At 58.0% G+C, this 27,435-nt stretch overlaps 3 protein-coding genes across 10 annotated transcripts in view; all 3 read left to right on the plus strand.

Moving 5' to 3' along the window:
- WDR90 (WD repeat domain 90) overlaps nt 1–8,108 on the plus strand; it is a 28,007-nt gene extending 19,899 nt beyond the window's left edge. For all 3 annotated transcript variants that reach the window (XM_040647729.2, XM_015294689.4, XM_046900735.1), the window contains 11 exons: nt 1,042–1,232; nt 1,501–1,669; nt 2,013–2,124; nt 2,642–2,813; nt 3,377–3,499; nt 3,698–3,878; nt 4,306–4,436; nt 5,348–5,491; nt 6,663–6,782; nt 7,373–7,457; nt 7,913–8,108. In XM_040647729.2, coding sequence (XP_040503663.1) covers nt 1,042–1,232; nt 1,501–1,669; nt 2,013–2,124; nt 2,642–2,813; nt 3,377–3,499; nt 3,698–3,878; nt 4,306–4,436; nt 5,348–5,491; nt 6,663–6,782; nt 7,373–7,457; nt 7,913–8,070 — 1,586 coding nt within the window. In that variant the 3' untranslated portion in view covers nt 8,071–8,108. The remainder of the gene's footprint in view (nt 1–1,041; nt 1,233–1,500; nt 1,670–2,012; nt 2,125–2,641; nt 2,814–3,376; nt 3,500–3,697; nt 3,879–4,305; nt 4,437–5,347; nt 5,492–6,662; nt 6,783–7,372; nt 7,458–7,912) is intronic.
- Nucleotides 8,109–8,375: 267 nt separating this feature from the next.
- Nucleotides 8,376–20,593, plus strand: RHOT2 (ras homolog family member T2). Of its 5 annotated transcripts, none has more exons than NM_001080866.2 (19): nt 8,376–8,454; nt 8,713–8,771; nt 9,607–9,688; nt 9,813–9,856; nt 11,428–11,481; nt 11,807–11,859; nt 12,397–12,505; nt 12,931–13,032; nt 13,495–13,593; nt 13,709–13,817; nt 14,102–14,222; nt 15,037–15,121; nt 16,109–16,254; nt 16,358–16,458; nt 16,529–16,659; nt 17,066–17,146; nt 17,367–17,489; nt 17,707–17,909; nt 19,123–20,593. In NM_001080866.2, the coding sequence occupies exons 1-19, from the start codon at nt 8,418–8,420 to the stop codon at nt 19,238–19,240; spliced, it is 1,857 nt and encodes a 618-aa protein (NP_001074335.2). In that variant the 5' UTR covers nt 8,376–8,417; the 3' UTR covers nt 19,241–20,593. The 5 variants fall into 5 exon arrangements, with proteins under 5 accessions (NP_001074335.2, XP_015150154.2, XP_040503366.1 ...); XM_015294668.4 differs by having other exon boundaries at nt 8,718–8,771; XM_040647432.2 differs by lacking the exon at nt 15,037–15,121 and having other exon boundaries at nt 16,109–16,198.
- Nucleotides 20,594–22,593: 2,000 nt separating this feature from the next.
- On the plus strand, nt 22,594–27,309 carry RHBDL1 (rhomboid like 1). Of its 2 annotated transcripts, NM_001278725.2 has the most exons (8): nt 22,594–22,680; nt 24,345–24,503; nt 24,658–24,882; nt 25,208–25,356; nt 25,440–25,552; nt 25,625–25,725; nt 26,432–26,492; nt 26,573–26,864. In NM_001278725.2, exons 1-8 carry the CDS (start codon nt 22,642–22,644, stop codon nt 26,842–26,844), a joined length of 1,119 nt encoding a protein of 372 aa, NP_001265654.1. In that variant the 5' UTR covers nt 22,594–22,641; the 3' UTR covers nt 26,845–26,864. The 2 variants fall into 2 exon arrangements, with proteins under 2 accessions (NP_001265654.1, XP_015150159.1); XM_015294673.4 differs by lacking the exon at nt 24,658–24,882 and having other exon boundaries at nt 22,608–22,680; nt 26,573–27,309.
- Nucleotides 27,310–27,435: the final 126 nt, after the last annotated feature.

Genomic DNA, 27,435 nt, shown 5'->3' on the forward strand with positions numbered 1-27,435 from the left:
AGTATCCAGGCTTCACACTGTGAGCCTCCTGCCAGGTGGCGATGCCAGCACAAGATGGACACTCAAGCTGTCTGTTTTGTTTAGGCAGGGGACATTTAAAGGACAGATATGCAATTAGTAAGTTCTAGTTTTGCAAGAGAGAGGACCTGTGGAGCAGGCAACACGCTCACTTTGAGCTGCTGAGTCTGCCCTTGGAAAAGAAGCATGCCTCGCTCAAGAGAAAGAGAGCTTTGTGCTCTCTGCAGAGCAGCGTGGGAGAGGAGCCCTCCTTCTCCAGCTCTTTTCTGGGCTGCGGAGAAGGAAAAAGCTGAAAGTCTGCCCTGATTTGTGGAGCCTGGGGAAGGCTGATGAGGTACCTGCTGTGCAGGCTGAGAGCTGGGGATGCTTGCCATGCCACGGCTGCTGCCTCCTGCTGCCTGCCAGACGTGGTGGCTTCCATTAAGATCAGTCCCCATCTCTGCATCGCCCTCAGCAATGGCAACCTCTGTTTCTCAGTTCAAAGCTGTTAGTCCTGAGCTCGTAGGGGCACTGGAGGGCTTGTGTTGGGCGTGTGCTGAGGTGTGCCAGAGCTTCGAAGGATGTAGAAACAGCAGAAAGCCTGCTCTGTGTGCTGCTGCAATCCCTACCAGGCCAGCATTGGCTGAGTCAGACATCAGCTGCAGACCGTGCTGTAGGTCCAGATGTGCTACAACCTCAGCACAAAGCATTGGGCCAGCTGTACTCATCCTCAACTCAGATTCCAACCTTTTCCATCACGGAGCCTTCGCTGCCGCTGAAGCACTTCTTGGCTTTTGCTGAGCGTGCATGCAAGGAAGATGTTGTCTCAGGCAGAGGCACAACTGGATGACATGAGAGTGTGATGTGTGTGTTGGCTGATGGCCATCGTAAGGAAACACTCAGGCTGCAGAATTAGAATCACTGAATCGTTTGAGTTGGAAGGGAGCTTTAAAGGGTCATCCAGTCCAACTCCCCCGCTGCAGGGACACTTACAGCTCCATCAGGTTGGTTCCTTCCTTCTACTGTCTTTCACGTTCTACCTAGGGGACTACAATGATCAAACCCTTGCTCTGTGGAGTACCTACACTTACGAACTCCTGTCGTCGACTCGTATCTCTGAGCCAGTCCATGATGTGGCTTTTAGTCCTTTTTCTCACCGAGAAATGGCCTGCGTGGGGAAGGGAGCAATTATGTTTTGGCTGCTGGAACAGCACGGGGCTGACATCAACCTCAAGGTAAATCTCAGTTTTATCATCTATTGAAATTCATGTTGTGTATTTCTAACGTCTTTTCCAAGCCCTGGTGAGAGATGGAGGCTCTGCCCCCACAGTTCTGCAAGAGCTGATGATCTCTCTTAGTGAGAGTGTGATGTTGGCCGTGAGTGGCTTTCAGTTGTATTTGATGCACAAGCTGAATGCATTGAGGGTGGGAGGAGGTGGTTTGCTTCCCTTTTAGCTAAGCAACATGTTCTCTTTGACCTTTCTGTTTCACGTGCCCTGGCAGGTTCATAGGGCCCCTGTGCCTGAAGTGTTAGGGCCGGTGGAGCTGACGTCCCTCTGCTATGGGGCTGACACCCTTCTTTACAGTGGGACCAACTCAGGCCAGGTCTGCGTGTGGGACACGGAGACTAACAGCTGCTTCATGACGTGGGAGGCTGATGAGGGCGAGATCGGTGGGTGCAAACGTGGTGCTAAGGGATGTGGTGTAGTGGGGAAGTATTGGCGGTAGGTGGACGGTTGGATTGGGTGATCTTGGAGGTCTTTTCCAACCTTGGTGATTCTATGATTCTAAATACCCCTGGCGTTGGGCTGTGAAAAAATCTGATGGAAGGTTGCAATGGGCAGCTCAAAGCTGAGTGGGTTGGGGGGCTGCTTCTGGGCTGTGAGAACAGCAGGTGTCAGGCTGCTGCAGGCCTGTCCTGTCCTGCCCAGTGAGTTGGTGGCCTGGGTGCTGGCTGAGAGCAGTGGGGTTTATTCATGGATGGGTGTCCACGGGTGCCTCCATTTGCTTCCCAGGCATGCTGGTGTGCCGGTGCAACAGGCTGGTGAGCGGCAGCAATACGAAGCGCATCCGCCTGTGGGCAGTGGGGGCCATGCAGGAGCTGAGGCTGAAGGGGCCCAAGGGCAGGTAGGTGAGCTCCAGCATCTGCTCTGCTTGCACCCACCTCGTGCTGTGCTCCTGAGGTGCTCTTCCCCTCATCTGGCAGCAACAGGGGCTGTCTGAAAGGTGGCTTCTCACAGGTGTGTGAGCTCTGCCTACAGCCACGCTGCTGCTCTTCGTCCTTACCTTTTCCTCTCCATCCCTTCGCTGCTGACTCTTCCTGCATGGACCTTTATATTGGATTTTTGCTAACAGCAGCTCAACCTTCTTGGTATTGGAAATGGGCGGAGTTTAAGTCAGTGGCTTGTAGAAGCTCCTTTAAAAGAACTGCCTTTGTTTCTTCTTTTATGCTTCTGCATCCCGTGTTTTCTTTCCAATCAACAATGGTCTCTGTGCAACACCAGTCACTGTTCAGCATTCAGAGCACCCCACTGAACTACTGATCTCTAAATACATCACTGTGCGTACTAGAAGATTGCATTTAAAGGAGGCAGTGTCTGTTCCAGTAGCTGAGTGTTCCCTCTTGGATCTTCCCTTCCTCCAGGCCTAGCTCAGTCCTGCTAGAACATGAGATCACCCTGGATGGGACGATAGTCAGCATGGCCTTCGATGACTCTTTAGAAATGGGAATTGTGGGCACCACTGCAGGAACGCTGTGGTACATCAACTGGAAGGAGAGCACAAGCATCCGGCTCATCAGTGGCCACAAAAGCAAGGTTTGAGGGACGGGGACGGTGTACTTTGCCTTGTGGAGCAGCGGGTGTTCTGCATGATGCTTGTGCCCAAGGCGCTGTGCTCCAGGCATTCACATGCTCAGCTGCTTCAGCCTTAGCTGTTTATCAGCCTCAGCCTGTGAGTAGCTGTGGTTCTTCCTGCTGGAGTGGAAAATGCAGCTGGCAGAGTCACTAAGGTTTAATTGTGGAGTGCTGCAATGTGTGGAAGCAGTCTGTTAGCTGAGCATCCGTAATGGAGAGTTTTCTTTGCCTAAAACACGAAGGTCTAAACTAGAAGATGTCAAGTGGCAGAAGATCTTTGACTTAGATTTATGTTGTGTAGTGCCTGGTTTAGCTTAGTGGTTAGGTTTAATGATTTCCATTGCACTGCCTAGCTGTCAGCCCCAAATTTCTTCTAAGCACAACAATGAAGCAGCTCCTTTTCCTTTACGTATGGGACATCACGTTTGGAGGAGTCCTGGGGAATGGGAGGGACAGAGGGGCTGATGTGCTGCAGGCTGTGTTATTTGGAGGGCCCCTGTTCCCCATCTCCCTCCTTGCTGCAGGTGACCGAAGTGTCCTTCAGTCCTGATGAGACTCTCTGTGCCACGTGTGGAGAAGATGGCAGTGTGAGGGTTTGGTCCCTGGGCAGAATGGAGCTGGTGGTACAGTTTCAAGTGCTGAACCAGGTAATCCTTTGTGGCACTTCAGTCTTTTTGTCTGGGTAGAGGGTGCAGTCTAACTGCTTTGGACTGCAAGGACCGCTGTGTCCTCACAGACCAACCTGAAGCTGAAGAAATACCCATAGGTGGAGCCTTCAGTGCATTTGCTGTGCACAGTCCTTCTGTCTGCACTGTCATCATCTCCCTTCCCTGGTTCCTTTGCAGAGCTGCCATTGCCTGGCCTGGAAGCCTCACCCCAGCTTTTCATGGGAAGCTGAGAGCCAGCATGTAGTGGCAGGGTACAGTGATGGCACCATCCGTGTCTTCAGCATTTCCAGGACAGAGATGGAGCTGAAAATGCACCCCCATGCCACTGCACTGACAGCAATTGCCTACTCCACGGACGGTGAGGTTGCTTGTTGTTACAGTAGGGATGTTGCCTGGGGAGCACAGCTTGGTTTTGTCAGGGTTACCCAAGCACGGGTCTTGCCTCCAACAACTTGCACAAAAAGCTGGGCCCAGGGAGAGCTCATACCAGTGGGCTTTGGCAGACCTGTCAGTAGAGCACATGGTAAATGGGTTTTGGCAGATATATTGGCAGTGATACAAGCAAGTAGTTTGGATGCAGCAAACATTCCTTTTTGTCTTCCTGTTTACAAGCTGCATTGGCTCTTGTTTGGATATGATACAGTGTGTGTCCCTGAAACTTCTTATCTTACCCAGCTCTTAATTCAGATGTTCCCAACCTTTCGGGTGTTTTGGGATGCTGCTGTCCCGTGATATCAGACACTCCTATAAGAAGTATCCCATTCTCTTCTCTCCTTTGACCACAGGAGAAATGATCTTATCAGGGGGCAAGGATGGAATGGTGGCTGTCAGCAGCCCTCGCACCGGAATGACCGTCCGCATCCTTGCTGACCACAAAGGTTCCGCTATCACCGTCCTCCAGTGCACGAGGAAGCAGGTAGGAACCTGCCTCTGTGTGCCAGCACTGCGTGGCAGTGAGTTCCCTGTGCTGTGGGAGGGAGCAGCAGCCTGGCTGGGTCGGTTGTCTCACTCTGCTTTAGGCCCAGCACCTCCAGTAACTTCTGTTGGGCTTTTTTTAGGGGTAGCTTCAGTGGAGGAAAGCCACGTGCATTGCAAGTTGCCTGGGAGAGTGGGCAACCTTTGGTGGCTGTTGCAGACACGGTGTGCATGGATGGCCTGCACTATGGGCCCTCCAAGAGCAGCATCCCTTGAGGGTAGCCCATGCCCCCAGTAACAGCCTTGATGTGATTTCCCCACTTCACTCCTTAGCAGCCTGGCCTTGCGTGTGTATCTATCTCTTTGTAGGATTCCTCTGCAAAGCCAGAAGGTTTATTAGTCCAACAGTGGGGCGTTTTTAGCATCTCTTTTCTATTTCTCTTCATGGAGTGTCTCTTTGTCCTCTTTGTGACTTCCTGAGATGACAATAACTTTGCCTAAGCTCTCTGACTTCAAAATCTGCAGAAGGCTGCAAAGCTCTTTTTCCTGGTGATTGTAGATTTAGCAGGTCTTCCTCTGCTTTAGGTGTAGAAACACGTACTGTATCTGCAGTCTCCTAGGAGATGCTCAGATGAGGTGTCCAAGGGAAGAGATCTGTATTGTTCTGGCCAGGCACTGCTCTTCTGCTTTCAGCCCAGAGCTTGCTGCTAGCTCTGCAATCACTGCTTCCTTGTCCTATTTTATTGTGATAAATGACTTTAAGCACTGCTCAGATGAGAGAATCCAGGAGGTTAATCCTGGCATTAATCCCTTGTATTCCCACGAAGTCATGCCCTCTGCCAGTTCTTGCTAGCAGCTTTCTTTAAAGCTTCTGCACTGCAAGAGCCATAACATTGCTTTTGTCTTCCATAGTACCACGACTTTGGGGTGGAAGGAGGTGAGCTGTGGTTGGCTACCAGCTCAGACCGGCGGGTCAGTGTTTGGGCCTCCGACTGGCTGAAGGATAAGTGTGAGCTCCTTGACTGGCTTAGCTTCCCTGCTCCTGCCAGCCCCGAGGTGAGCGTGCTGCTCCCCCACTCATGTCCCTGTCTTGGCACCGTGCGGCCCCAGTCTCTTCAGCACTAAATGGGATGCTGAAGCATCCCAACCCCATCCAAACTCACGTGGAACTGTCTTGTCAGCTCGGTTCAGTGTGTTTACGTGTGTTGTTTCAGTCACCCAGGAGGGGAGGGATGCCTCGAGGCTTTGAGAAAGATGGGTACAAACAGTGAGTCTGCTTAGGAAAGTGATCTCCATGGGTTCTGCTGCTTGTGGGATATCTTACTCATGCACCTTTGAGGTGCTGACAGGCAGTGTGAGCTGCGCATGGTGCTGCTTAACCACTGGGAAGCACTGACTTTGTGAGCAGGAAGAGAAAAAGCTGCATTCACGGAGCTGATACTCCTGTTCTGTGTGAAACTGAGCACAGGCAGCGTGCAGAAGAGAGACCTAATGATGAGCATCCTGCTGACTGACACTCCCAATGAGCGTGAATATCCTGAAACAGGAGCCCAGTGACTGTTAATAAAGCCAAATACAGCTGCTCAAGCCCCGAGTCTCTGCTGCTTTGCAGAATGCTTTGGCTGCAGACCAGCCAAAGGCAGGGATTTGAGCAGGACGATGTTGCTAGAAAACGGAGGGGTTCTGTATGGGACAGGCCATGGAGTTGGCCCCTTGTGCACATGACATTGGCATGCAAGAGCAAGGGGGCTTTTCTGGGCCTCACCTGCTGCCTCCAGGCCCAGGCACCACCCAGGATGTTACAGGTCTCCCTACGGTGAATGTGGGGAGGACTGATCTTGCATCCCATACTAATGATGTATCTTTTGGGCTGTATTTGCTTGTGTTGAAACTAATCCATTAATCCAGCCCATTAATTCAAGCCCACGTAGGAATGCCCTGGTGGAAATTCTGCATGTTGGACCCTTGTGTGCCCTGCTCCCATGACAGTAAACAACACGCTTCAGGTTTCCATGGCAGTGTGTTGTTGCTCCTTGTTTCCTTGCAGTGAGCACGGCTGAGATGGCAGTGTGAGAGGGAGAAAACAGCCTCTATCATATGAATTTTCTGATGCTTGTATACCTACAGCCCAATGGCTGGTACTGCTCTGTGCTCTCCTTTGCTCCCCATGTTGTACTGGGCTGGAAAAGCTAGCCTCAGTTTGGTTACTTTTGGTTTCCCTTGCCAGGGTCTTGGCAGCCTGCCACCCAGCCTGGCTGCGTTCTGCCCTTGGGAGCACGGTACCCTGGTCTACGTTGGCTTTGGGATGCAGAAGGAAGCCTTGTTTTACAGCCTGCGCAAGAAACAGGTACTTGTACCCCCCCTGTGCACCATGCCCAGGCAGCGTGTGCTCCTCTGCTGTCGCATGGCTGTGTTGAACGAGATAGAGGGGAGGCAGTGCTCCCCATCTCCCTTGAAGGGCCTGCAAGATAAGGTAGGGGCTTACAGATGAGCCCTTCTTTCTGCAGGGGGAGAGCTGCATCCCCTCTTGACCCAAATGACAGCTTCCAGTGCAGTATCCCCTCCTGCTAAGGAGGGCTGCAAGTAATGCAAGCCTTAGGGGGTGAAGTGGGTTCAGCAAGCAGCTGGGCGGTGCGGCAGCTTTTCACTCAGAAACTCCAGCTGTGGCCCCAGGCCCCTGGGCAGGCTGCCAGTCGCTGGTGCAGCTTGTGGAGGGGAAGGAGTTTGCTTTTGGGACCGCTAACAGTCTTTAAATTCTTGTGTCACCTCTTGAAAGCGAATGCCTTTGGCAGGTTCTTGAGCCTGGAGTGAGAGGTTGTGCATCTGTCAGCCTCCCCATGGAGGAGCCCTTTACCCTCCTGAAGGTGTCACTTAGGCAGCTGTTGTGCTGCCCGCTCATTTCTGAGATGTTGGTGTGTTTCTCTTGCCGGAGCACAGGTCGTTGAGAAGATCTCCTTGCCATACTTTGCCACGTCACTGAGCCTGTCTCCTGCAGCACGCTTCATGGCTGTCGGCTTCAGCGGTGAGTACCAGCCAGTGCTGTGGGCTCTGCTTGTCCCCCAGGCGTGCTGTCCCAGCAACAACAGCCCTGGGAGTGAAGTAGTTGCCCTGCTCCAAGGCAGGGGTAGTGCCAGGCAGGGAAAAATCATAGAAGCGATAAGGTTGGAAAAGAATACTGCGATCATCCGCTCCTACTGCTGCCATCCCCACTGCCCACGTCCCTCAATGCCACCTCCCCACAGTTCTGAACGCCTCCATGGATGGTGACCCCATCACTCCCTGTGCAGCTGTGCCAGTGCAGCACTGCTCTTTCTGAGCAGAACCCAACCTGATATCCTACCCTACGTAAGAGGCAGGAGCAATGGGCTTTGGGGCTCCTTTCAGGAGCTGCAGAGGAGCCATAAGGTCTCCCCTGAGCCTTCTCCAGATGAACCACCGCCTTCCCTCAGCCGCTGACCACAGTGTGTCTCCCCACAGAGCGGCTCCTCCGGCTGCAGCGCTGCCCTGCAGGCCTCCCCCAGGACTACGCCGGCCACGACGACGCCGTCCACCTGTGCCGCTTCGCCCCGGCCGGCCGCCGCTTGCTGACGGCCTCGCACAGCGCCGTGCTCGTCTGGGAGCTGCTGGGCGCCTGAGGGGCGGGGCGGCCTCACTCCGGGCCGGGCTGCGGCTCCACGCCAGGCCCCGGCTCAGCCCCCCGACCCCCCTCCTAGGCCGCAACCCCTGCGGCGGGCCGTGGGACGCTCCGGGACTGCTGTGGTGTTTCTTTACGGCGCGATTTGCTGCTCTTTTTTTTTTTTTTTTTTCCTTTTGGTTTTGTTTTGGTAATAAAACAACACGAAACGCGAGGCGGCGGCTGGGGAGTCCTCCGACCGACAGGGGGCGCTCTGCCGGGCGGCGCCGCTCTGTCCCCGCAACTCGTTGGTTGGCGGCCGGAAGCGGCGCTGGCGGCGGCGGCCCCGGGAGCGGCGGCGGTGCCGCCATGAAGCGGGACGTGCGGATCCTGCTGCTGGGGGAGGGTAAGGGCGGCGAGCGGGGCCGGGGGGGGAGGAGCGGCCGGGCCGGGCCGGGCCGCCCGAGGCTTCGGCTCCTGGTGGCGCAGTCCCCGCCACGCTGAGGCCGGTGACGCCGGTTGCTCGCCGCGGTGCGGGTGCAAAGGGCTCGGTGCGCGGCGCTGGGCCCTGCAGCGTCGGGCCGGGAACAGCCGCCGAGGCCGGGTGTGCGCCGCTCCTCAGCGCGGCTCCGTGCAGTGCCAACGTTTCCCCTTTCTTTCCTAGCCCAGGTGGGGAAGACGTCCCTGATCATGGCTCTGGTGGGAGAGGAATTCCCCGAGGAGGTGAGCGCGGAGCTGCAGGGCAGCGCTGGCACCGCCGTGTCCAGCTGCAGCCCCGGGCGTTTGGAGGCGGAGCGGTGCTTTCTCCGTGCGGCGTCTCCGTTTGCGCGTTGTTCCTTTGGGGCTTCGTTCCCTGCTGCTCCCTCGGGGGCTTTGCAGCCTCATTGCAGCACCGCAGCAAAGCCCGTGGAAGGGGCCGAGCCGCCCCTGCCTTCCTGCGTGGCTGCAGCAGGGCTTGGCACTCTGAGCAGGGCTGTCACTGTAGCCTCCAATCTGCCCACACGTGCCCCTCTGGGCCTCCAGCTGTGTGGCTTGCCGTCCTATCACAGCTTGCATGCAGAAGGGGCATTGCCCTGCCTGGGAGCGTTTGCCCTGCTCCTCCAGTAGTGTCTGCCCGCAGGCAGATAGCACTCACTGCGAAGCATAAGCTTGCAGGGGGACAACTGGTTTCCAGCACCTTTCTGTGTTTCACAGCAAAGCCCAGGCAATCAGCTTAGCCTGTCTCCAGCTGCCAGGAGGTCAGGTTGGAGCTAGGGGGGCACTTGAGGGCTTAGCGTGGGGGTGGCAGCCCTGACTTTTTTGAAATGCTGCTTTCACGACGGGACTCAGGGCTGTGTTTCCAGGGAGGGCTCAGGGCTGGGAGGCTGTCAGCTTTCGTTGTGTGAGAGGCAGGCTATAGCACACATCAGCCTGCTGCAGCTCCCAGCAGGCGGGCAAGAGTCAGTCTGCCTGGGCAGCAGCCACGTAGTGAGATCTGAGTGACCCATCTCCCATCCTCACCGTTGCTTGGTCTGACTGGCTGGTCCATGCAGCAGACTGCAGTCTGCCCGCTTTGCAGGTGCCACCTCGTGCAGAAGAGATCACGATCCCGGCTGATGTCACACCTGAGAAGGTCCCCACGCACATTGTGGACTACTCAGGTGGGACTGTCCCCTTATTCCTTGCTGGCCTCTCTTCTCCTCGCTTACCTGCAGCGAGTGGGAAGGGTGCCCCTACTGCAGCAGGCGTTGACAGTGGGTGGTGACAGTTATTCTCCCCTTCCAGAGTCAGAGCAGACTGAGGATGAGCTGCAAGAGGAGATTGCTAAGGTGAGCGGGGCTGGATGGGGCATTGCAGGGCAGAAGGTTGCACTGCCATAGCCCTGCAGCCTGCGTGTGACATGTGACTGCTCTCTCTTTCCATTAACCACTCAGAGATGTGCAGGCAGTTGGTTATCTGCGGATTAATGCTAGCAGTTTGTTTAGCACTTTGTTTAATCCTTCTCTGCGTTGTAAGCTGTTGTAGGGCTTGTCCTGGCCTTCTGGGGAGGCACCAGCAGAGCAGCAGGGGGCAGCTCGCTGCTGACAAGTAGGTGGAGGAGGCTGCTGAGCACGAGGTTTGCTCCCAGCCCTGGGATGTTCCCAGGATGTGGAGGGGAGCAGCAGTTGTTGGTGAGACCCTCTGCTTCCTGCATGAGGTCCCTGTGGCTGTCTGATAAAGCAGTGACACGGAGGCGGTGGTTTGGGAGCCAGAGCCCTGGGACATACTGGTCAGGGAGGAGATCAAATCCATCCAACCAGCCCTGCTGCTCTCTCTCACTTTGGGATTAACTTTGGCTTCTTCAAGTGGACGGCCTCTCGATTGTATATAACAAAGCTCTCTCTCCCCCGTGCATCTCACAGCAAAACTATTCCATTGCTCCACCTTGGCATCTAACAGCTGAGGAGGTGGGCCAGGGGCATGGGGCTCCTGCTCCCTCTACCCAGACAGGAGGAACATCCAGATGCTTAAAACGGCTCCAGGAAATCCTGCCTAAACCGTTGTGCATCCCTGGGATTAGCACTAAACTCTCCCCTGAAAGGGCCAGTGATCCCTTCTGTCTGCTTCAAGCAGTGTTAGCGTCAGTGCTGTCTGTGCGGGGCTGGGAAGGGGAGGTCAGTGACTGCCAGACCACTGTGTGTGTGGAAGTGAGGAGTTGAGGGGACAGAGTGGTTCCCATGCACAGCCAAATGGAGGAGGGGACCCTGGCTGCCTGGCACAGGGGTGGCACCTCAAGAACATCTCTTGGGAGGGCACGGCATGGTGGTGGGTGTGCTGGTGATAGCAGGATGGGGCCTGAAGCACAGAACTGAGGCTGTGCTCCTGGCAGCTCGCTGCAGAGCTGGGGTTTGGCAGCAGTGAGGCATTGTGGTCAAAGGGCTCCTCTGCCTTTGCCCTGCCCTTAGGCTTGGGCTGAGCAGCTCTGTGTGCTGCCGCCACCCTGTCTCACTTGATATGGCCTTGAGTGGTGTGGCTGGCATGGCCACACGTGTGCCCTCCCCTCTTTTACGGAGGTCTTACATACAGGGAGGAGCAGGGGTGGGAGCTGCCACGTGCTTTCTGCCTGTCTGGTGAAGAAAAACATCCGTGCTGTGCCAAGAGCTGAGAAGGGAGATTCTGTGTGCTGGCACGAGACAGCTGAGGTTATAGCTGATGCTGTCCAGCTCCCAAGGAGCCTGCAGGGAGCATGTGTGTTGTGGTTTTGCATGTACTGCTCACGCATTCTAAACCACAGCTGCTGGGTTTTAGTGCGAGCACAGTGGCAGCATTTGGGGCTGGAGCTGCCTGAGCTTGGAAGGCTTCCTTGCTGTTGTGGAAGCACCAGGATTTTGCTCACCCCCTTTCTGCTTCTCTTTTGCAGGCCAATGTGGTCTGCGTGGTGTATGATGTCACCAAGGAAGCCACGATCGAGAAGGTAACGTGTCACCTCTGGGAGCCTTGAAATGCACCCAGACCTCCAGAGGTTTTGGGGTTTGGGACTCCTGCAAGCAGAGACAGGCTGAGCACAGCCTGGGCATGCTCCCACGCTGGCAATTGTCCACCTGTGCTGGAGGCAACAGGCCTGTCACATCCTTCTGCTGGCACACAGCATCCCTGGGTATGCTCTGCCTGCTGGTGCGGGGGAATGCTGGGGAGCAGATGGCTGCAGGGCCCTGCTGACAGCCACGTCGTGTGTGTTGGGAGCTGCCTTTCCCTCCCCAGTCTGCTCTCACAGGTCTTTCTCTGTGCTTGCCTTGCAGATTCGCACAAAATGGATCCCCATGGTGAACGGGGGAGCTGAAAAGGGTGCCAGGTACTGTGTGCAGAATTGGATGATTCCGGAGGTTGCGGGGCCTTTGTTGCCTGTGGGGGTTGCTCAGATTGAGCCAGCTATGCAACTGGTGGCTAGACCACTTGCAGCAGAAGGATGTGGGGCTTTTCTCCCTTGTGGGTCTAGCTGAGTCAGAGGGTCACGGGAGAAGGTTTCCCCCCTCCCCCCCACCTTAGTGTCTCACTGACAAGACAAGAAGAGGAGGCTGCTAAGGGAGGATGGCAGCACAGAAGTCATAGGCTGCATGTGGGTCGCTTAGGCAGAAGGCTGCTGTGTTGGATTAAAAACTCCTGAACATATTGCTGCTGGGTGAAAGCGTAAGCAGGATCAGGCAGTCTGTTTCTCCAGATGGATGCTCCCAGCCGTAGGAAGCAGGAAAGCTGTTCTGGACCTTGCAGAGGAAGGCGGGGAGGCTCCCTGGGCGGCTGTGCAGCAACATGTACAGCTGGAGCCCAGCTGAGGCTGGCAGAGGGGTGGCCCCACTCGTGCTCTCTGACCCCCACCATCTTTCTCCCCCAGGATCCCCATTATTTTAGTTGGAAACAAGTCTGACCTGCAGATGGGGAGCTCCATGGAAGTCATCCTGCCCATCATGAACCAGTTCTCGGAGATTGAGACCTGTGTGGAGGTGAGGGACCTGAGTGTTTCTGAAGAGCCTCTACGAGGGTAGGAGCTGGTGTGAACCAGGGGAGCCTTTGTGTTTGTGGGGATCTGCCCTGCTAGTGTTGCTCTGCAGAACGACCTCAGTCTGGGCCTCAAGGATCTGTGCTTTATGCTTTATGTGCTTTGCTTTCCACACAGAGTGGGTTTTGGTGTCTGCCCTGTAAATAGTGCTGGAACTGCACACAGCCCCTGTTGGCTCTGGGGCTGTGGAGTGGGCACAGCAGAGCCTGAGTGTGTGCAGGAGGTTTCCCTTTTGTTTTTTTCCTGATGCTGGACAAAGATTGTTCTGTGCTTTGATGGTGGCTTGGAGAGCTCCTGTCAACCTCCTTCTCCCCACTGTCACAAGCCTGTTGCCCACTCATAGCATTGTGTCTTCCTTTGAATCCATAGTGCTCTGCCAAGAACCTCAAGAACATCTCTGAGCTCTTCTACTATGCCCAGAAAGCTGTGCTGCATCCCACTGCACCCCTCTATGACCCGGAGGAGAAGCAGGTAGGATTCTGATCACAGCTCCTGGAGGAGTCCCTGCCCATCATACCTGTGGGGTCACAGAGCTCCAGGCTGGTGCTGTGCCTTTTACCCCCGGGAAGGATGTGGAGGGTTTGGGCCAACATAGCAAGAAGGGGAAAGCAGCACCCTGGGGGGAGCAAACAGAGGAGGAAAGAGCCAGCTCTCCCTGCTAAGTGCAGCTAGATGAGAGTATACTGGCCAGAGATACGAGCAGGAGCCCTCCTGCTCCAGACTGTGTGGTAGGAAGAGTCAAAGGGAAACCTTCCTTGTGGGCTGTCATGCTTCTGACCTCCAGCTTTGGCACGGCTGTGGTGCTGGCCTACCTGAACCATGCTCCCAGCCAGTGCAGGAAGGGCTCTGTGCCGTTGGGGTTTGGGAGGCAGAAGAAAGATCCACACCGAATACAGTGCTCTGGTTTATGTCACCGTGGTTGGTCCCTTGCAGCTGAGACCTGCGTGTTCACGAGCGCTGACCCGGATTTTCAACCTCTCAGACCAAGATAATAACCAGATCCTCAGTGATGATGAACTCAACTATTTTCAGGTAGGGTTGGCTGTGGAGTTGCAGTATCTCCCAGTCCTTCTTGGATGCCAGTGAGATAGAGGGTTCTGCTGTCCATGTGCTGTCTCATGATGACCTTCTTTCTCTTGGGAGGTAGAAGTCCTGCTTTGGAAACCCATTGGCTCCCCAGGCCTTGGAGGATGTGAAGATGGTTGTATGGAAGAACACCACGGACGGAGTGCAGGACAGTGGCCTGACGTTAAATGGTAACAGCATGGGGACTCCCTGCTCCTTCACTGCAAAGAATGGATGGATCCACCTCCTTCAGCATATTGCAAAGGGGCTCTGTGCTCAGGCTGAGCCTCTTGGATCTTGATCCAGGCCTAATTAGTCCCCATTGCCAAAGCAAATTTGAGTCTGCTATGGCCATGTAAAGCTCTCTGTCCAAGCACCGTTTTTCCAGTGGATGCATAGTCCTGAGATGTGGATCCCTGAAGCTGAGTCCCAGCCTGGCCCCCATTATCTGAGCTGCCTGATCTCTCCCCCACAGGCTTCCTCTTCCTCAACACGCTCTTCATCCAGAGGGGCCGGCATGAGACCACATGGACTATCCTTCGCCGCTTTGGCTACGATGATGAGCTGGAGCTGACGGATGACTATCTGTACCCACAGTGCGTATCCTGGCGTGGAGTGGGGCAGGCAGGGTGTGACAAGGCCGTGGTGTACAGCTCGGTACCCTGGCATCTGCTGCACTGCTCAGCTGAGGCTGAATCTGCACCCTGAGCTTACAGTCGTGTTCGTGTTCCTCACCTTTCCCTATGGTCACGAGCTGAGAACTGGGGGTTGGCAATAATGTGAAGGCCTTGAAGCTATTAACTGTGCTGTTGGCTGTGGTGTAGGTGGGCAAAGAACAGAGCGGTGAAGGCTTGTCCCTGACTTGCCTTGACATCAACAAGGGACTTTTGAAGGCTGTTCTGTCTCTGCTTGAGCTGAGCTGTCAGGAGCCGTGAGCAGTCAGCATAGCCTTCCTGGCTGATTCTGCAGCTGCTGTCTCTTCTCTGCTCCCTGCCACCCTGGAGGTGGTGATCTGGCAGTAATGAAAGGCTTTGGCTGTGAGTTGCCTCATCTTCTCCCCAGAGAGCAGGCAGTGGGGAAGACAGCAGGGCCTGTACTGATGGAAAGCACCGTGTCTAGAGCTGTGCCCTTCTGCAGCCCTGAGTGTGAGGCTAAGCAAAGGCCTCGTCAGCTCCTGATCTGCTGGGTGGTGCAGATGTACCGAGGGGAGCCTGCTCCACACACACAGCACCTTCTCCCTAAAGCCAGGGAGCAGGCCTGGGGACAACCACTGGCCGTGGGCAGAGAGAGGGACTGTGGAGCCGTGTGCTCTGGCTGAGACGTGGCTTTGCAGAGGACCCGCTGGCACACTGCCCTTCGTTCAGGGAGCAAGGAAGTGTTGGAGCTGCTCACTTGGGTCTCTCCTGGCAGGTTCCGCCTGCCCCCTGGCTGCTCCACGGAGCTCAACCACCTGGGCTACCAGTTCCTGCAGCGGCTCTTCGAGAAGCATGACAAGGTGTGCAGTGCGCCGTGTGTAGCTTCTTGCTGAGGCTTTGGTGGTCGCAGTGAGCTGCAGATACCTGATTTTAGCTGCACGTCAGGGCCATGGGACTGGGGTCACCACCCTTGTCCAAAGAGCACGTGGTAAAGTGTGGGCTTTTGGGATCTGAGCTGGCATCGGCCCTGTACTGTGACTGTCTGTAGCACACAGGGTGATAGGGAAAGCGATCAGAGCTGCTGGCCTGCAGCCACAAACCAAGCAGAAGTGGCCACGCAGCTAGCAGCCCCGTGGAAAGGCTGCTGGGCTGCTGAGAGGGAATGAAAGCAACTGATTTGTGCCTTACTCTGGCTCTTTGGAGAGTGAGGGAAGGGGACGTCTTGGATCTGCATGCATGTGATCTAATTACTTACACGTTGGTATGCATCTGGGGTATGGCAGCTCCATGGGAGCTGCAGCACTGAGTCAAAACATGTCTCTGTGTGCCTAGATGCCAGCAGATCCTCTGTGGTGTGGCCCTGTGGCACGCTACCCTGAGGCTGCTGTGTTGGCATGTGGTTGTCTGCAGGGCTCAGCGACTGCTTGCAGACCTCAGGCTGGTTTCCCTGCAGCACAGGCCTGCAGTGTGGCAGGACCAGCAGCTCGGGGCTGCAGGGTGCATGTGAACAGGTCCTTCCCAGTGGCGGGGCTGGTGGTGGCTCCAGTTTTAGTCACAGAACAGAATCTGCCAGAGGGGATCTCTGGCAGCGCCTGTTGGTTGTACAGTGATGAGTGTCCCTGGGGTTCAGGCTCTTTGCGCAGTCACGCAGCTCTGGCCTTGCTTGCAATTGATGTCTGCTATTGAAAAGATCCCTGTGTCATTCTGCAGCAGGAAATGAGTTGGCTTCAGTGTGCCAGGACCCCTAGAGAGGGGACCCTGACAGCGCTTGACATGGCTGTAGAGAACTGCCATGTTCATGTAGGCAGCGTCCTGTTTCAGCTGCTGACTTCCACTTGTTTTGGCAGGACCAGGATGGTGCCCTCTCTCCTGCAGAGCTGCAGAACTTCTTCAGTGTCTTCCCCTGCATGCCCTGGGGCCCTGAGCTCTACAACACGGTATGCACCACTGATAAAGGCCTGCTTTCCCTGCATGGATTTCTCTGCCAGTGGACGTAAGCTCAGTCCCTCTCCCACGTTGTTATTCCCATCACGTAGTGCTTGCTGACCTTGTCAGCATCCCCCTGACCAGCTTCCCAATGCTCTCTGTCTCTCCAGCCTCATAGCCTACCTGGATGTGCGGCACTGCCTGGAGTGCCTCGGCTACCTGGGCTACCCCATCCTCTCGGAGCAGGACTCCCAGACTCAGGCCCTCACAGGTACAGCAGTGCCCTCACCTCCTGGCAGCACGGTGTCCTCCTTGTGCTCACCTGCCCTTTCTCTTGCCAGTGACCCGGGAGAAGAGGATTGACCTGGAGAAAGGCCAGACCCAGAGAAATGTCTTCCTATGCAAGGTGCTGGGAGCCAGGGGCGCAGGCAAGTCTGCCTTCCTGCAGGCTTTCCTCGGCAGGAGCCTCGCGGTGAGTGGCTGCTCCCCTCTCTGGTGGAGCAGGAGGCAGAGCGTGAGGCTGCTGAGCAATCTGCTGTGTGCCAGCACCTCCCTGCCCTGGCCAGACCCAGCGTCCCAGCACAGGGCTTTGCACCACCCCTCCACGCCGTGGCTCTTGCCCCTTTATTTTGCGTAAGGCTGTGGGTCCCCTCCCTCTGCTTGTCCCAAGGATTCTGAGAGGCTCTTCCTTTCCTGATCTGACCAAGGTGATGCTGATTTTTCCCTGCTCGTTGCTAACGGCCCTTGTCTTGTGGCAGACTCTGGCTGGCTTTCAAGGGCAGTGGCTGTTAGACCGCAGGGATCAGAGCAGCGTGAAGTGCTCTCCCTCCCCTAAGCACTCTCCCTGCTGTCTGAGATGGTGTTTTCATCCATGGCAGGCCCAGAGGGAGAACCCAGGAGAGCCATCTCCCTACACAATCAACACTGTGCAAGTCAACGGCCAGGAAAAGTACCTTATAGTAAGTCTGGGAGAGGGGGGAGCTGCTGCTACGTCTGCCTGGGCACAGCAGCAGGCAGCAGGGCTGGGCTGCGTCCACCCGTATTGCACCATTGCAGCACCCACGTGCTGTGCTGGGCCTGTGGCTGTGTTACACTGCATCATCTGTGTGTTGATGCGAGACCCAGCCCCATCTCCTCACAGCAGTGCTGTGCCCCCTGTCCCTTCCTTTCCTGCTCCAGCTGCACGAGGTCAGTGCTGAGACGCAGTTCACAAAGCCGTCGGACGCAGCCTGCGACGTTGCCTGCTTGATCTATGACCTGAGTGACCCCAAATCCTTCAGCTACTGTGCCAGTATTTATAAGGTGAGTGCAGGCACCCTGGGGGACATCAGCCTTTGAGTGGCAACCCTGCATTTCCCAGGAGGGTACAGGAGCAGCCTTCCCCTGCCCTGCAGCTAGAACCCACACCTGCAGGAAGCGCTGGTCCCCTCTTGGCTGGGGAACCCTTGTGATTCCCTCCCTGGAGATCCATAGGGCAGTGGTCAGTTGTTCACCCCTCGCCTTCTTCCTCTGCCTGCAGCAACACTACATGGACAGCCAGATCCCCTGCGTTTTTGTGGCCTCCAAGACAGACCTGCCAGAAGCAAGCCAGCAGCCCGGGCTGTCCCCTGCTGAGTTCTGCTACAAGCACTGCCTCCCACCACCATTCCTCTTCTCCTGTCACAGCCAGGGCCCACCCGGCACCGCCATCTACACCAAGCTGGCCACCGCCGCCACGTTCCCGTTAGTATCTGTGCCATGGGGGGGTGTTGGCTGGGAGCTGAGGGCAGGAGGCTGCAGCTTGTCCTCCTTGCCTTCCCCGTGGTTTCTCCCAAGCTCTTGATATCATCTGCTTACGTGATTAATGGGAACAAAAGGGCCACTTTTTTTCCCCGATCTGAGAGGGCGGAGGGGACTCGACTGTCTTCTGCCTTGTGCAGCCCTCTGGCAGATTTATTGGATAAGCTCTGATGGCAGGATCTTTGTTTTTTGAAGGCTGAGATAAAAAAGTGCTGAAAGGTGAGGAGCCAGCCTAGTGTGCCAGCGCCTGCAGGGAGGAGGTGGTGGCTGTTTTACTCCTGATCAGGTGGATCAGGCTGAAAAAGAGATCAGAGGAGCAGGACCTCAGGTTGCTTTGGGAAGGAGCTGCTCCTGAAAGGGGCTGAGCAGCACAGTGGGGGCCCTGCCCTTTCCAGGAGAGCGTGTGGGTGCGTTGGAGGACAGGATGGGATTACCAGTGAGTGGTTTTCCCTTTAGCTTTTTCAATAAACAACTTTATTTTTAGAGCCAACGCTCTTTTTTTTTTTTTTTTTTCTCTCTGCAGTATTAAAATTTAAATATTCTTTATATATCTTAGGGTATTTGGTATAAATAAATAACAGCGTAATGGAGGGCCAGGGATTGGCTCTTCTCCTCCTGATTTAGTGGAGAATGAATAATGGATGCGTGTTTTCTCATCGTAGAGGAGCACAGCGATGCAGGACAGCACGTGTGTAGGAAGGGAATGTGTATGATCAGAGGGCACAGGGCCCTTCTCTCCCTGTCCCCAGGTCAGTGCTGTGGCTGCTGCTGATTTTCTCACCCTTGTGCCAGTATCGCTGTGCCCACTTCTGGGGCTCTCTGCACTTGGAGCTGTAAAAGCAGCCTGACCTAGAAAGGAAGATGAGTACCTCCTTGCTCGTACTAATTATTTAGATGTTGGTGTGCTATTTCAGGGCTGTGGGAGGGTGAAGCCTGCCTCCCTTCCACCAGCCATCGTTGGGTTTGATGGTGATGCTGCGTGGCGGGCGCTCAGCGTGCGGGGCTGGGAGCCTCACGGTGCTCAGTGCTTCACCAGCACCTTCGGATGGGGTTTATCCCCTGGAGCTGCACCACACCATCCCAAGAGCTGTCAGGCTCGTTTCGACATCTGTCTCCTTGCACATCACTCACCCATCTCTCCTCTCTTCCCTTGCAGCCACCTGAACGCCGTGGAGTTGGGAGCTGCATCCTTTTGGCTCCGGGTGGCCCTGGGGGCTGCAGTCACCGCCCTGGTGGGGTTCACACTGTACCGTGTGCTGGCCAAGAACAAGTGAGAGCTGTTCTCCGCCCCGTCCTCCCTGTGCCACCAGCTCCGTGTCCTGAGTGATGCCCCAGGAGGGCCTGGTGGGAGATCCTCCTCCCCCAGCCTCAATTGCAGGACCAGAGAAGCCAGAGTTCCCAGCACCAGCAGGATGGATCCTTGGCACCAACCAACCTCACCCCGCTGGCCCCCCGGGCACCTCGCCTGTGTGGCAATTGGGGGCCTCCTCCCTGGAAGCCAAAGGGATCACTCCCTTCTTTTATTCTGTTAATGATTTTTTAACGTTTGTTTTTATGTTCAAACACGAGTGTTTATCTATCCGTGGGCTAGGCACATCCCTTCTGCAGGGGGCCCTGCTGGGGCCCTCAGCTCTGCAGGGTGACACTCCTGGAGCCCTCAGGGTCTCCAGCAGTGCCAGTAAAGAGGCTGTCAGGATGGCTGCCTCCTGCAGCAGTGCTGGACAGCTTTGGCCCTATAAGGCACGCTCCCCTCCCAAGTCCCTGTTTCCCAATACCATCCCATCTGGATCTTGGCCCATCTGCCCTCCTCCCCTGCCTGTGTATCCCTTCCTTCTCCCCCACAACCAGTATTCCCAGTGCCAGAGAGCACTACATAGGCTGAGGATGCCCTTGCCTGGCAGTGCCATCATGTGGTCCTTGTCCTGTTTTTCCCTCTGTGGGTCCCTGCCAGAGCAGGAGGCTCTGAGCATTGCACCTCCTGGTACAACTGGAAGCTGTTTCCCCCCTGTGCCCAGCTCCAGCCAGCTGGCATTTCAGCCAGCGTGAGTTTGGGGCTGCCCCTGTTCTCAGCATCCCAAAGAGCGATACCAGCCCGTGCTGGTCCCTGGGAGCTCCACACTCTACACCCCCCTACCCAGGCTCCCACCCCACCTTCTGCTGTGCCAGGGGGAGCTCCTGGTGAAATAAGTGACACTAGAGCCCTTAGGCTGCACTCAGGGTAGGTTTATTTACAGGCAGCTTGGCGCAGCACCGAGGGACAGCCTGTTGCTTCTCTTTCTCTGTCTATTTAAACTTTTACCGTGGCCTGGAGCCAGCGAGGGGTTGGAGAAGCCACCACTTGTAGGAAGCATCCTGCCACGCTGTCTCCATCCCATCAGCGGCACTGTCCCCGATGCTGGCTCTGTCCAGAGCTGCTTTTGCCAGCCTGGGGTTCTCCCCTGGTACCCATAGGGCTGTGTCCTTGTGCTTTCCATTCCCATTCTGTCCTGCTGCCTGCCAGGAGTGTGTCCATGGGGCAGAGCCCTGGAGCTCTGGGCTGTCCCTGCGCCCTGCATTGCTCCAGGCCTGGCACAGCCGTGCCGTTTTAGTTTTGTTCTCTACAATGAAATAAATTTTTACACACCTTCCGTTCACAGCCCACGTCCTGTCACTGTGCTGTCCTTGGCCTGGGAGGGGTCCTGAGGGCAGGGGTTGTCAACCCATCTGGGGACGGTTATGGGGATTTGGGGTACAGACAGAAGCCTGGCTGCTGGATGAGGCCCTGGCCCTGCTTTCCAGCTCTGTGCCACCTCCCTCCCTGCTCCCGTTTCCCAGCGGCAGCTCTTCCCTCAGCTATTTCTGTCTCTGCAGGCTCCATCACAGGCGTTGGGCACCAGGAACGCGGTCTCAGTGCAGGAAAGGGATTTTCCCAGCACCACTCCAGGGCCTTACAGCAGCCCCAGGGACGGCTAAACCCCACAGGGCATCTCTCCCATGGGATGTGGTCCTGGGGAGCCCACACTCGGGCTGGATGGGGCCAATGTGAGGGATCCTTTCAGGGCAGAGTGGTCCCCAGGGTGGGGGGGGGGGTATGGGGATGGACCATCTGGCAGGCAGCTGGGCCAGGTGCAGCATCTACCTGGTGCTGAGATGCTGGAACCCATACTGGGATGCAGGTACTTGCACCAGGATGCAGGTTCCTGGACAGCGATGCAGATCCTGATACTGAGATTCACATGCTCATACCAGGATGCTGGGATGCACGTACCAGGATGCACATACCTGTACTGAGATGCAGGTTGCCATACCAGGATGCAGATTTCCATATCGGGATGCAGGTTCCCATAGAAAGATGTAAGTAGATAAGATAGAAAGATCCCCATACTGGGATGCTGGTAACATACTGGGATGGACACTCTCACATTGGGATGCACACACTTATACTGGGATGCATGTACCTGTGCCAGCACCGGGATGCTGATACTCATATTGGGATGCTGGTACCCATAATGAGATGCTGGTACCCATATTGGGATGCTGGTACCCATAATGAGATGCTGGTACTCGTATTGGGATGCCGGTACCCATATTGGGATGCTGGTACCCATGCTGGGATGCTCGTACTCGTATTGGGATGCTGCTACCCATACTGAGATGCTGGTACCCGTATTGGGATGCTCGTACCCATACTTGGATGTACGTGCGCATACAGGGATGCTCGTACCCATATTGGGATGCTGGTACCCATATTGAGATGCTGGTATCCATATTGGGATGCTGGTACTCATGCTGAGATGCTGGTACCCATAATGAGATGCTGGTACCCGTGCTGGGATGCTGGTACCCATATTGGGGTGCTGGTACCCATGCTGGGATGCTGGTACTCATATTGGGATGATGCTACCCATACTGGGATGCATGTTCCCATACAGGGATGCTGGTACCCATATTGGGATGCTCATACCCACACTGGGATGCATGTGCCCATACAGGGATGCTGGTATCCATGCTGGGATGCTGGTACCCATACTGAGATGCTGTTACCCATACTGAGATGCTGGTACCCATATGGGGATGCTGCTATCCATGCTGGGATGTTGATACCCATATTGGGATGCTGGTACTCATGCCAGGATGCTGTTACCCATGCTGGGACACTAGTACCCATATAATGATGCCAGTACCCATACTGGGATGCATGTGCCCATACCGGGATGCTGGTACCCACACTGGGACACTGGTACCCTTACCAAGAGTCCGGTACCCATCCCGCGATGCACGAACCCACATCAGATCCCGCAGGTTCCCGGTGCCGCCTCACCCCCCGCAGCCCATCACAGCACGCGGGGTCGGTGCTGCGTGCGGGGCGGAGCGGCCGCTGTTCCCGGGGTGGCGGACGGGGGGGGGGGGGAGTGGGGGGGACGAAGAGGGGGGAGCGCGGCGAGGAGGGGGAGCGCTGCGCCGCGCGCTGCGGCGGGGGCGGCTCCGTTCGTCTTCGCTCCCGCCCCCGCCGCCGCCGCCGCCCCGCTGCCACCGGCGGCTCCCGGCGCACGCAGCTCGCTGCCGGGCCCGGCGCAACGCGGGGCTGGCGGGGAGAGCCGCCCCCCCCGCCGCCCCCGCCGCCCGCTCCGCTCCCCTGCCCGGCTCGCCGGCCCCGGGCGCGGGGGAGCGGCGGAGCCCGGTGCCCGCCGGGTGCATGGACAGGAGCTCCCTGCTGCAGCTCATCCAGGAGCAGGTGAGAGCCGAGGGGGGGGGGCTGCGGGGCGGAGTGGGGGCTCCGGAAGGGGGGAGCGTCGTGCCCCGTGCCCCCGAACCGCGCGCGCGTGGTGCCGCTGAGGCCGCGCAGCTCAGCTCACTTGTGGCCTCCCCCGGGATCCCTGAAGGACGGCGGGGTGCCGAGCGCCGGGGGCGTTGGATGGACCCCCCCGGACCCGACAACCCCGCTGCGGGCTCAGAGCCCCGTGACCTGATTGCGGGAGCGGCGTTGCTGCGTAGCGCAGGGCAGGATCCGGCCCCGCCGCGGTACCGCTCGGTGCGCCCCGGCCCCGCAGCCCGGCACCTCCCGGCGGCCCCGGCGGTGCGTCCCGACCCACCCCGAGCAGAGCCGGCAGCATCGCCGCGGGCCGGGAGGGGATTCACCGGGGGGTCCGCGATGCCCCTCTCGCCCCCCGGCTGTCGCCGTGACCTTGGGCGAGTCCCCCGCTCCCTGCTGGGCACTGCGGTGCCGGGGTCACTCCGGTGCCCCGCAGCCTTTCGGCACGGAGCGGCTCCTCGGTGGGGCCCCCCCGGCGTTGTGTGCAGGGAGATGCCCCCAAACCATCAGTGACTCCCAGCGCTCGGTGCGTGAGAAGATGTGTGTTGGGTCCTGGTGTGGCACAGCACGTGGCATGTGTATGGTGGGGGGACAAGGGGTACCCGGTGCTCCCTGTCTCTGTGCATTGGTGGCTGTTGTGATGCCGTGCACATCCTGCATCCAAACATGCACACCAACCCTACACCAACCCTGCACCCCAACTGCATACCTAACCCTTCACCTCAACCCTACACCCAATCCTATATCCAACCCTACACCCAGCACTACACCCAACCCCACACCCAACCTTGCACCCCAACTCTACACTCAACACTGCACCCAACCCTACACCCAAACCTGCACCCAAACCCACACACAACCTTGCACCCAACACTGCACCCCAACCCTACACACAACACTGCACCCAACCCTACACCCAAACCTGCACCCAAACCCACACGCAACCCTGCATCCAACTCTGCACCCCAACTCTACATCCAACCCTACACCCAACTCTGTACCCAACTCTGCACCCCAACCCTGCACCCAATCTTACACCCAATCCTATACCCAACCCTACGCCCAACCCTGTGCTCCCACTCTACACTCAGTGGGGATGGGGTACGGGGCACCCAGTAGTGTGGGGTGCCCAATGGTGTGGGGTACCTATTGGTCATGGTTGCATGGAGCATCCATTGGACAAGGGGTGCCCATCTGGTGTGGGGTGCTCCAGCACAGGTGCTGTGGAGCCGGAAAATGCAGGTGCATGGGAGCTGTGTGGGAGGAGGAGAAGCAGGAGGAGGAGGAGGAGGAGGAGGAGGAGGAGGAGGCTGTGCCAGCACCACGCGTGTGTTTGGCTTCATGGCTTCCTGGCTGGCAGGCTGCTGGCGGCGGGGAAAAACTGAGTGGGAGAGTGGTGGCTGCGTGGCTCGCCGTGGGGATGGCGCAGCTCTGTGCGTGGCACAGCACGATGTGGGGGGGCAAGGGGCAGGGGGTGGCAGCGATCCGGGGCTGCCAGCTGCTTAGGGATGCAGGTCCCCATGCTGGGATGCAGGTTTCTATGCCAGGGATGCAACCTGGCCATGCCCGTGCTGTTCTCCCTGCAGCTTGACCCCGAGAACACCGGTTTCATCGGCGTGGAGACGTTTGCCAGCCTCGTGCACAGCCATGAGCTGCCCCTGGACCCCGCCAAGCTGGACATGCTGGTGGCCCTGGCACAGGGCAATGATGAAGGGCAGGTCTGCTATCAGGAGCTGGTAGACCTGGTCAGTGCCGGGGTGACACGGCGATGGGAGCGGGTGGGGGCCACCCTGTGTGGGGTGAGGTGGGGTGGGGTGGGGTAGGGTGGGGTGGGCACCCTCCAGTGCAAGGGTGCCCGCAGCTGGCGGTGGCGGCGGTGGCCACAGGCTCTCTCCGCAGATCAGCAGCAAGCGCTCGAGCAGCTTCAAACGCGCCATCGCCAACGGGCAGCGAGCCCTGCCCCGGGATGGGCTCCTCGATGAGACCGGGCTGGGCTTCTACAAGCGCTTCGTTCGCTACGTGGCTTACGAGATCCTGCCCTGCGAGATGGACCGGCGCTGGTACTTCTATCAGCACCGCACGTGTCCCCCGCCTGTCTTCATGGCAGCTGTCACCCTCACCCAGGTGCCTGAACCCGGCCGCTGTGTGGTGTCCATGGGGTCTTAGACCTAGAGCGGGTTGGGTGATCCCAAATGTGATGCTGTGTTCCCTGAGGGGTCTCAGACCTGTGGTGGAAGGGACAGGTGACTCCACGTGTAGTGCCCCCATCCCCACCTGGGGCTCACCCCCAGGGCGGATGGATTGGGTGACCCTGGCTGCGATGCGCCCGTGCCCTCAGGATGCTCAAACAAGGGGCGAACGGGAGGGATGTCCCCAGTGGTGATGTCCCCCTGCAGGACGGGAGTGTCCCTGCAGTGCTGGGAAGCCACAGTCCTGTGCTTGCCCACAGATCATCGTGTTCCTGTGCTATGGGGCCCGGCTGAACAAGTGGGTGCTGCAGACCTATCACCCCGAGTACATGAAGAGCCCCCTGGTCTACCACCCCGGGCACCGTGCCCGCGCTTGGCGCTTCCTCACCTACATGTTCATGCACGTGGGGTGAGTCCCTGCTCTCAGCGGTGTTCCTCCAACCCACCCCATCCCACCCATCACCTTACGGTGTCCCATGGTGTCCCCTGCAGGCTGGAGCAGCTAGGGTTCAATGCCCTCCTGCAGCTGATGATCGGGGTGCCCCTGGAGATGGTGCACGGCATCCTGCGCATCAGCTTCCTCTACCTGGCCGGTGTCCTTGCAGGTGGGCACATGCCTGTCCCCATCCCCGTCCCTGCTGCCCCTCTGTCCCTGATTAACGGGGAACGTGTGGCAGGGTCCCTCACCGTCTCCATCACGGACATGCGGGCACCTCTGGTTGGTGGCTCAGGGGGGGTGTATGCACTCTGCTCGGCGCACCTCGCCAACGTCGTCATGGTCAGCAGCGGGGGCACCTCGGGGGGGTGGGCAGCGAGGGGTGAGGTTTCGGGGTGGGCATCATGAGGAGGGCATCCCTGGGTGGGCACCAGGGGGTGGGTGTCATGGGGAGAGGTTGTGGGGTGGGCGTTGTGAGTTGGGTGCCGTGGTGTAAGGTCGTGGGGCGGGCGTAATGAGGTGGGCATCACTGGGTGGGCACCGTGGGGTGAGACTGCAGGGTGGGTAGCATGGGGTGGGCAGCATGGAGTAGGCATCGTTGTGTGAGATCATGGGGTGGGTGTCATGGGGTGGGACAGCACCCCGGGGTTGACGTAATATGGTTGGTTCTATGGGATGAAATTGTAGGGTGGGCATCATGGACTGAGCGTCATGGCGTGAGATTGTGCAGTTACATCGTAGTGTGGGCATCATGGTGCGAGATGGTAGGGTGGTCACCACGGGTTGGGCATCATGGGATGAGAGTGTGGGGTGAATACCATGGGATGGGCACCTGGGGTGAGTCCGTAGGGTGGTCTTCGTGGGATGGGCATCACGGGGGTTAAGACCATTGGGGTGAGAACGCGGTTTGGGCATCAAGGGGTGATGCCACCGGAGGGTGGCACTTTGGGTTGGCACGGCCGGCAAGCAGGGCCCGGGGCACGCCACGTGGACGGGGCACAGCTCTGCGGGGTGCCCCACGCCCACCCACCCATCCGTCCGCCCTCAGAACTGGGCCGGGATGCGCTGCCCCTACAAGCTGCTGCGCATGGTGCTTGCGCTGGTGTGCAGTGAGTACGGGGCCAGCGGGGGCGGGGGCGGGGTCAGCAGCGCCGGGGGGGATTCCGATGCCACCGCCGCTGTCCCGCAGTGAGCTCGGAGGTGGGGCGCGCCGTGTGGCTCCGCTTCTCGCCGCCGCTGCCCGCCTCGGGCCCGCAGCCCAGCTTCATGGCACACCTGGCGGGGGCCATCGTGGGCATCAGCATGGGGCTGACCATCCTGCGCAGCTACGAGGAGAGCCTGCGGGACCAGTGCGGCTGGTGGGTGGTGCTGCTCTCTTACGGCACCTTCCTGCTCTTCGCCGTCTTCTGGAACATCTTCGCCTACGACCTCCTGGGGGCACAGATTCCCCCCCCGCCCTAAGGACCCCCCCCCGTCTTGCCCGCCCTATAGATGCCCTTTTTCTAGCGATGGCCGAAGGCCCGGCGGAGGGGGGGTCCCCGCGCGGCACATGGGGACGGGCTGCCCCCTCGGTGCTAGCGACCGCGCTGGGCCCCTCCGTGCCCCCCCCCCGTGTGAAGGATGCTTCAGCCCCGTCAGCACAGAGCCCCACCCTGGGAATGGCCCCCGCAGCCCCTTCCCGGGCTCCCCGAACGTCTGTGTCGCCCCCCCCGCCCCCCTCCCCCCCGGGAATAGCGGGGCCCAACGCGGAGCCGTTTATTTTTCTATGCCAAAAGAACCGTCCGCGGGGGGTGGGGGGGGGAGGGGGAAGCGGAGCCCGCAGTGTCCCCCTGGCCCCGCGCTGCTCTCGGTGCCCCCTCAAAAGCTGTTTTGGGATGGGGGTGGGGGGCGCTGCCCGCCCACCCCTCCCCTTTTTTGGAGTAGAAATAAATATTTTGCACACGGCCCCTCCCTGGGGGTGCTTTGGGGGTGAGGGTTATTAATTTGGGGTTAATTAAGGATTGCCCGCTGAGTTAATTAGGGCAGCGCTCATGCGAGAAAGAGGGAACCCGG

The sequence above is a fragment of the Gallus gallus genome, chromosome 14, assembly GCF_016699485.2.
Source record: "Gallus gallus isolate bGalGal1 chromosome 14, bGalGal1.mat.broiler.GRCg7b, whole genome shotgun sequence".
NCBI classification, from domain to species: domain Eukaryota; kingdom Metazoa; phylum Chordata; class Aves; order Galliformes; family Phasianidae; genus Gallus; species Gallus gallus.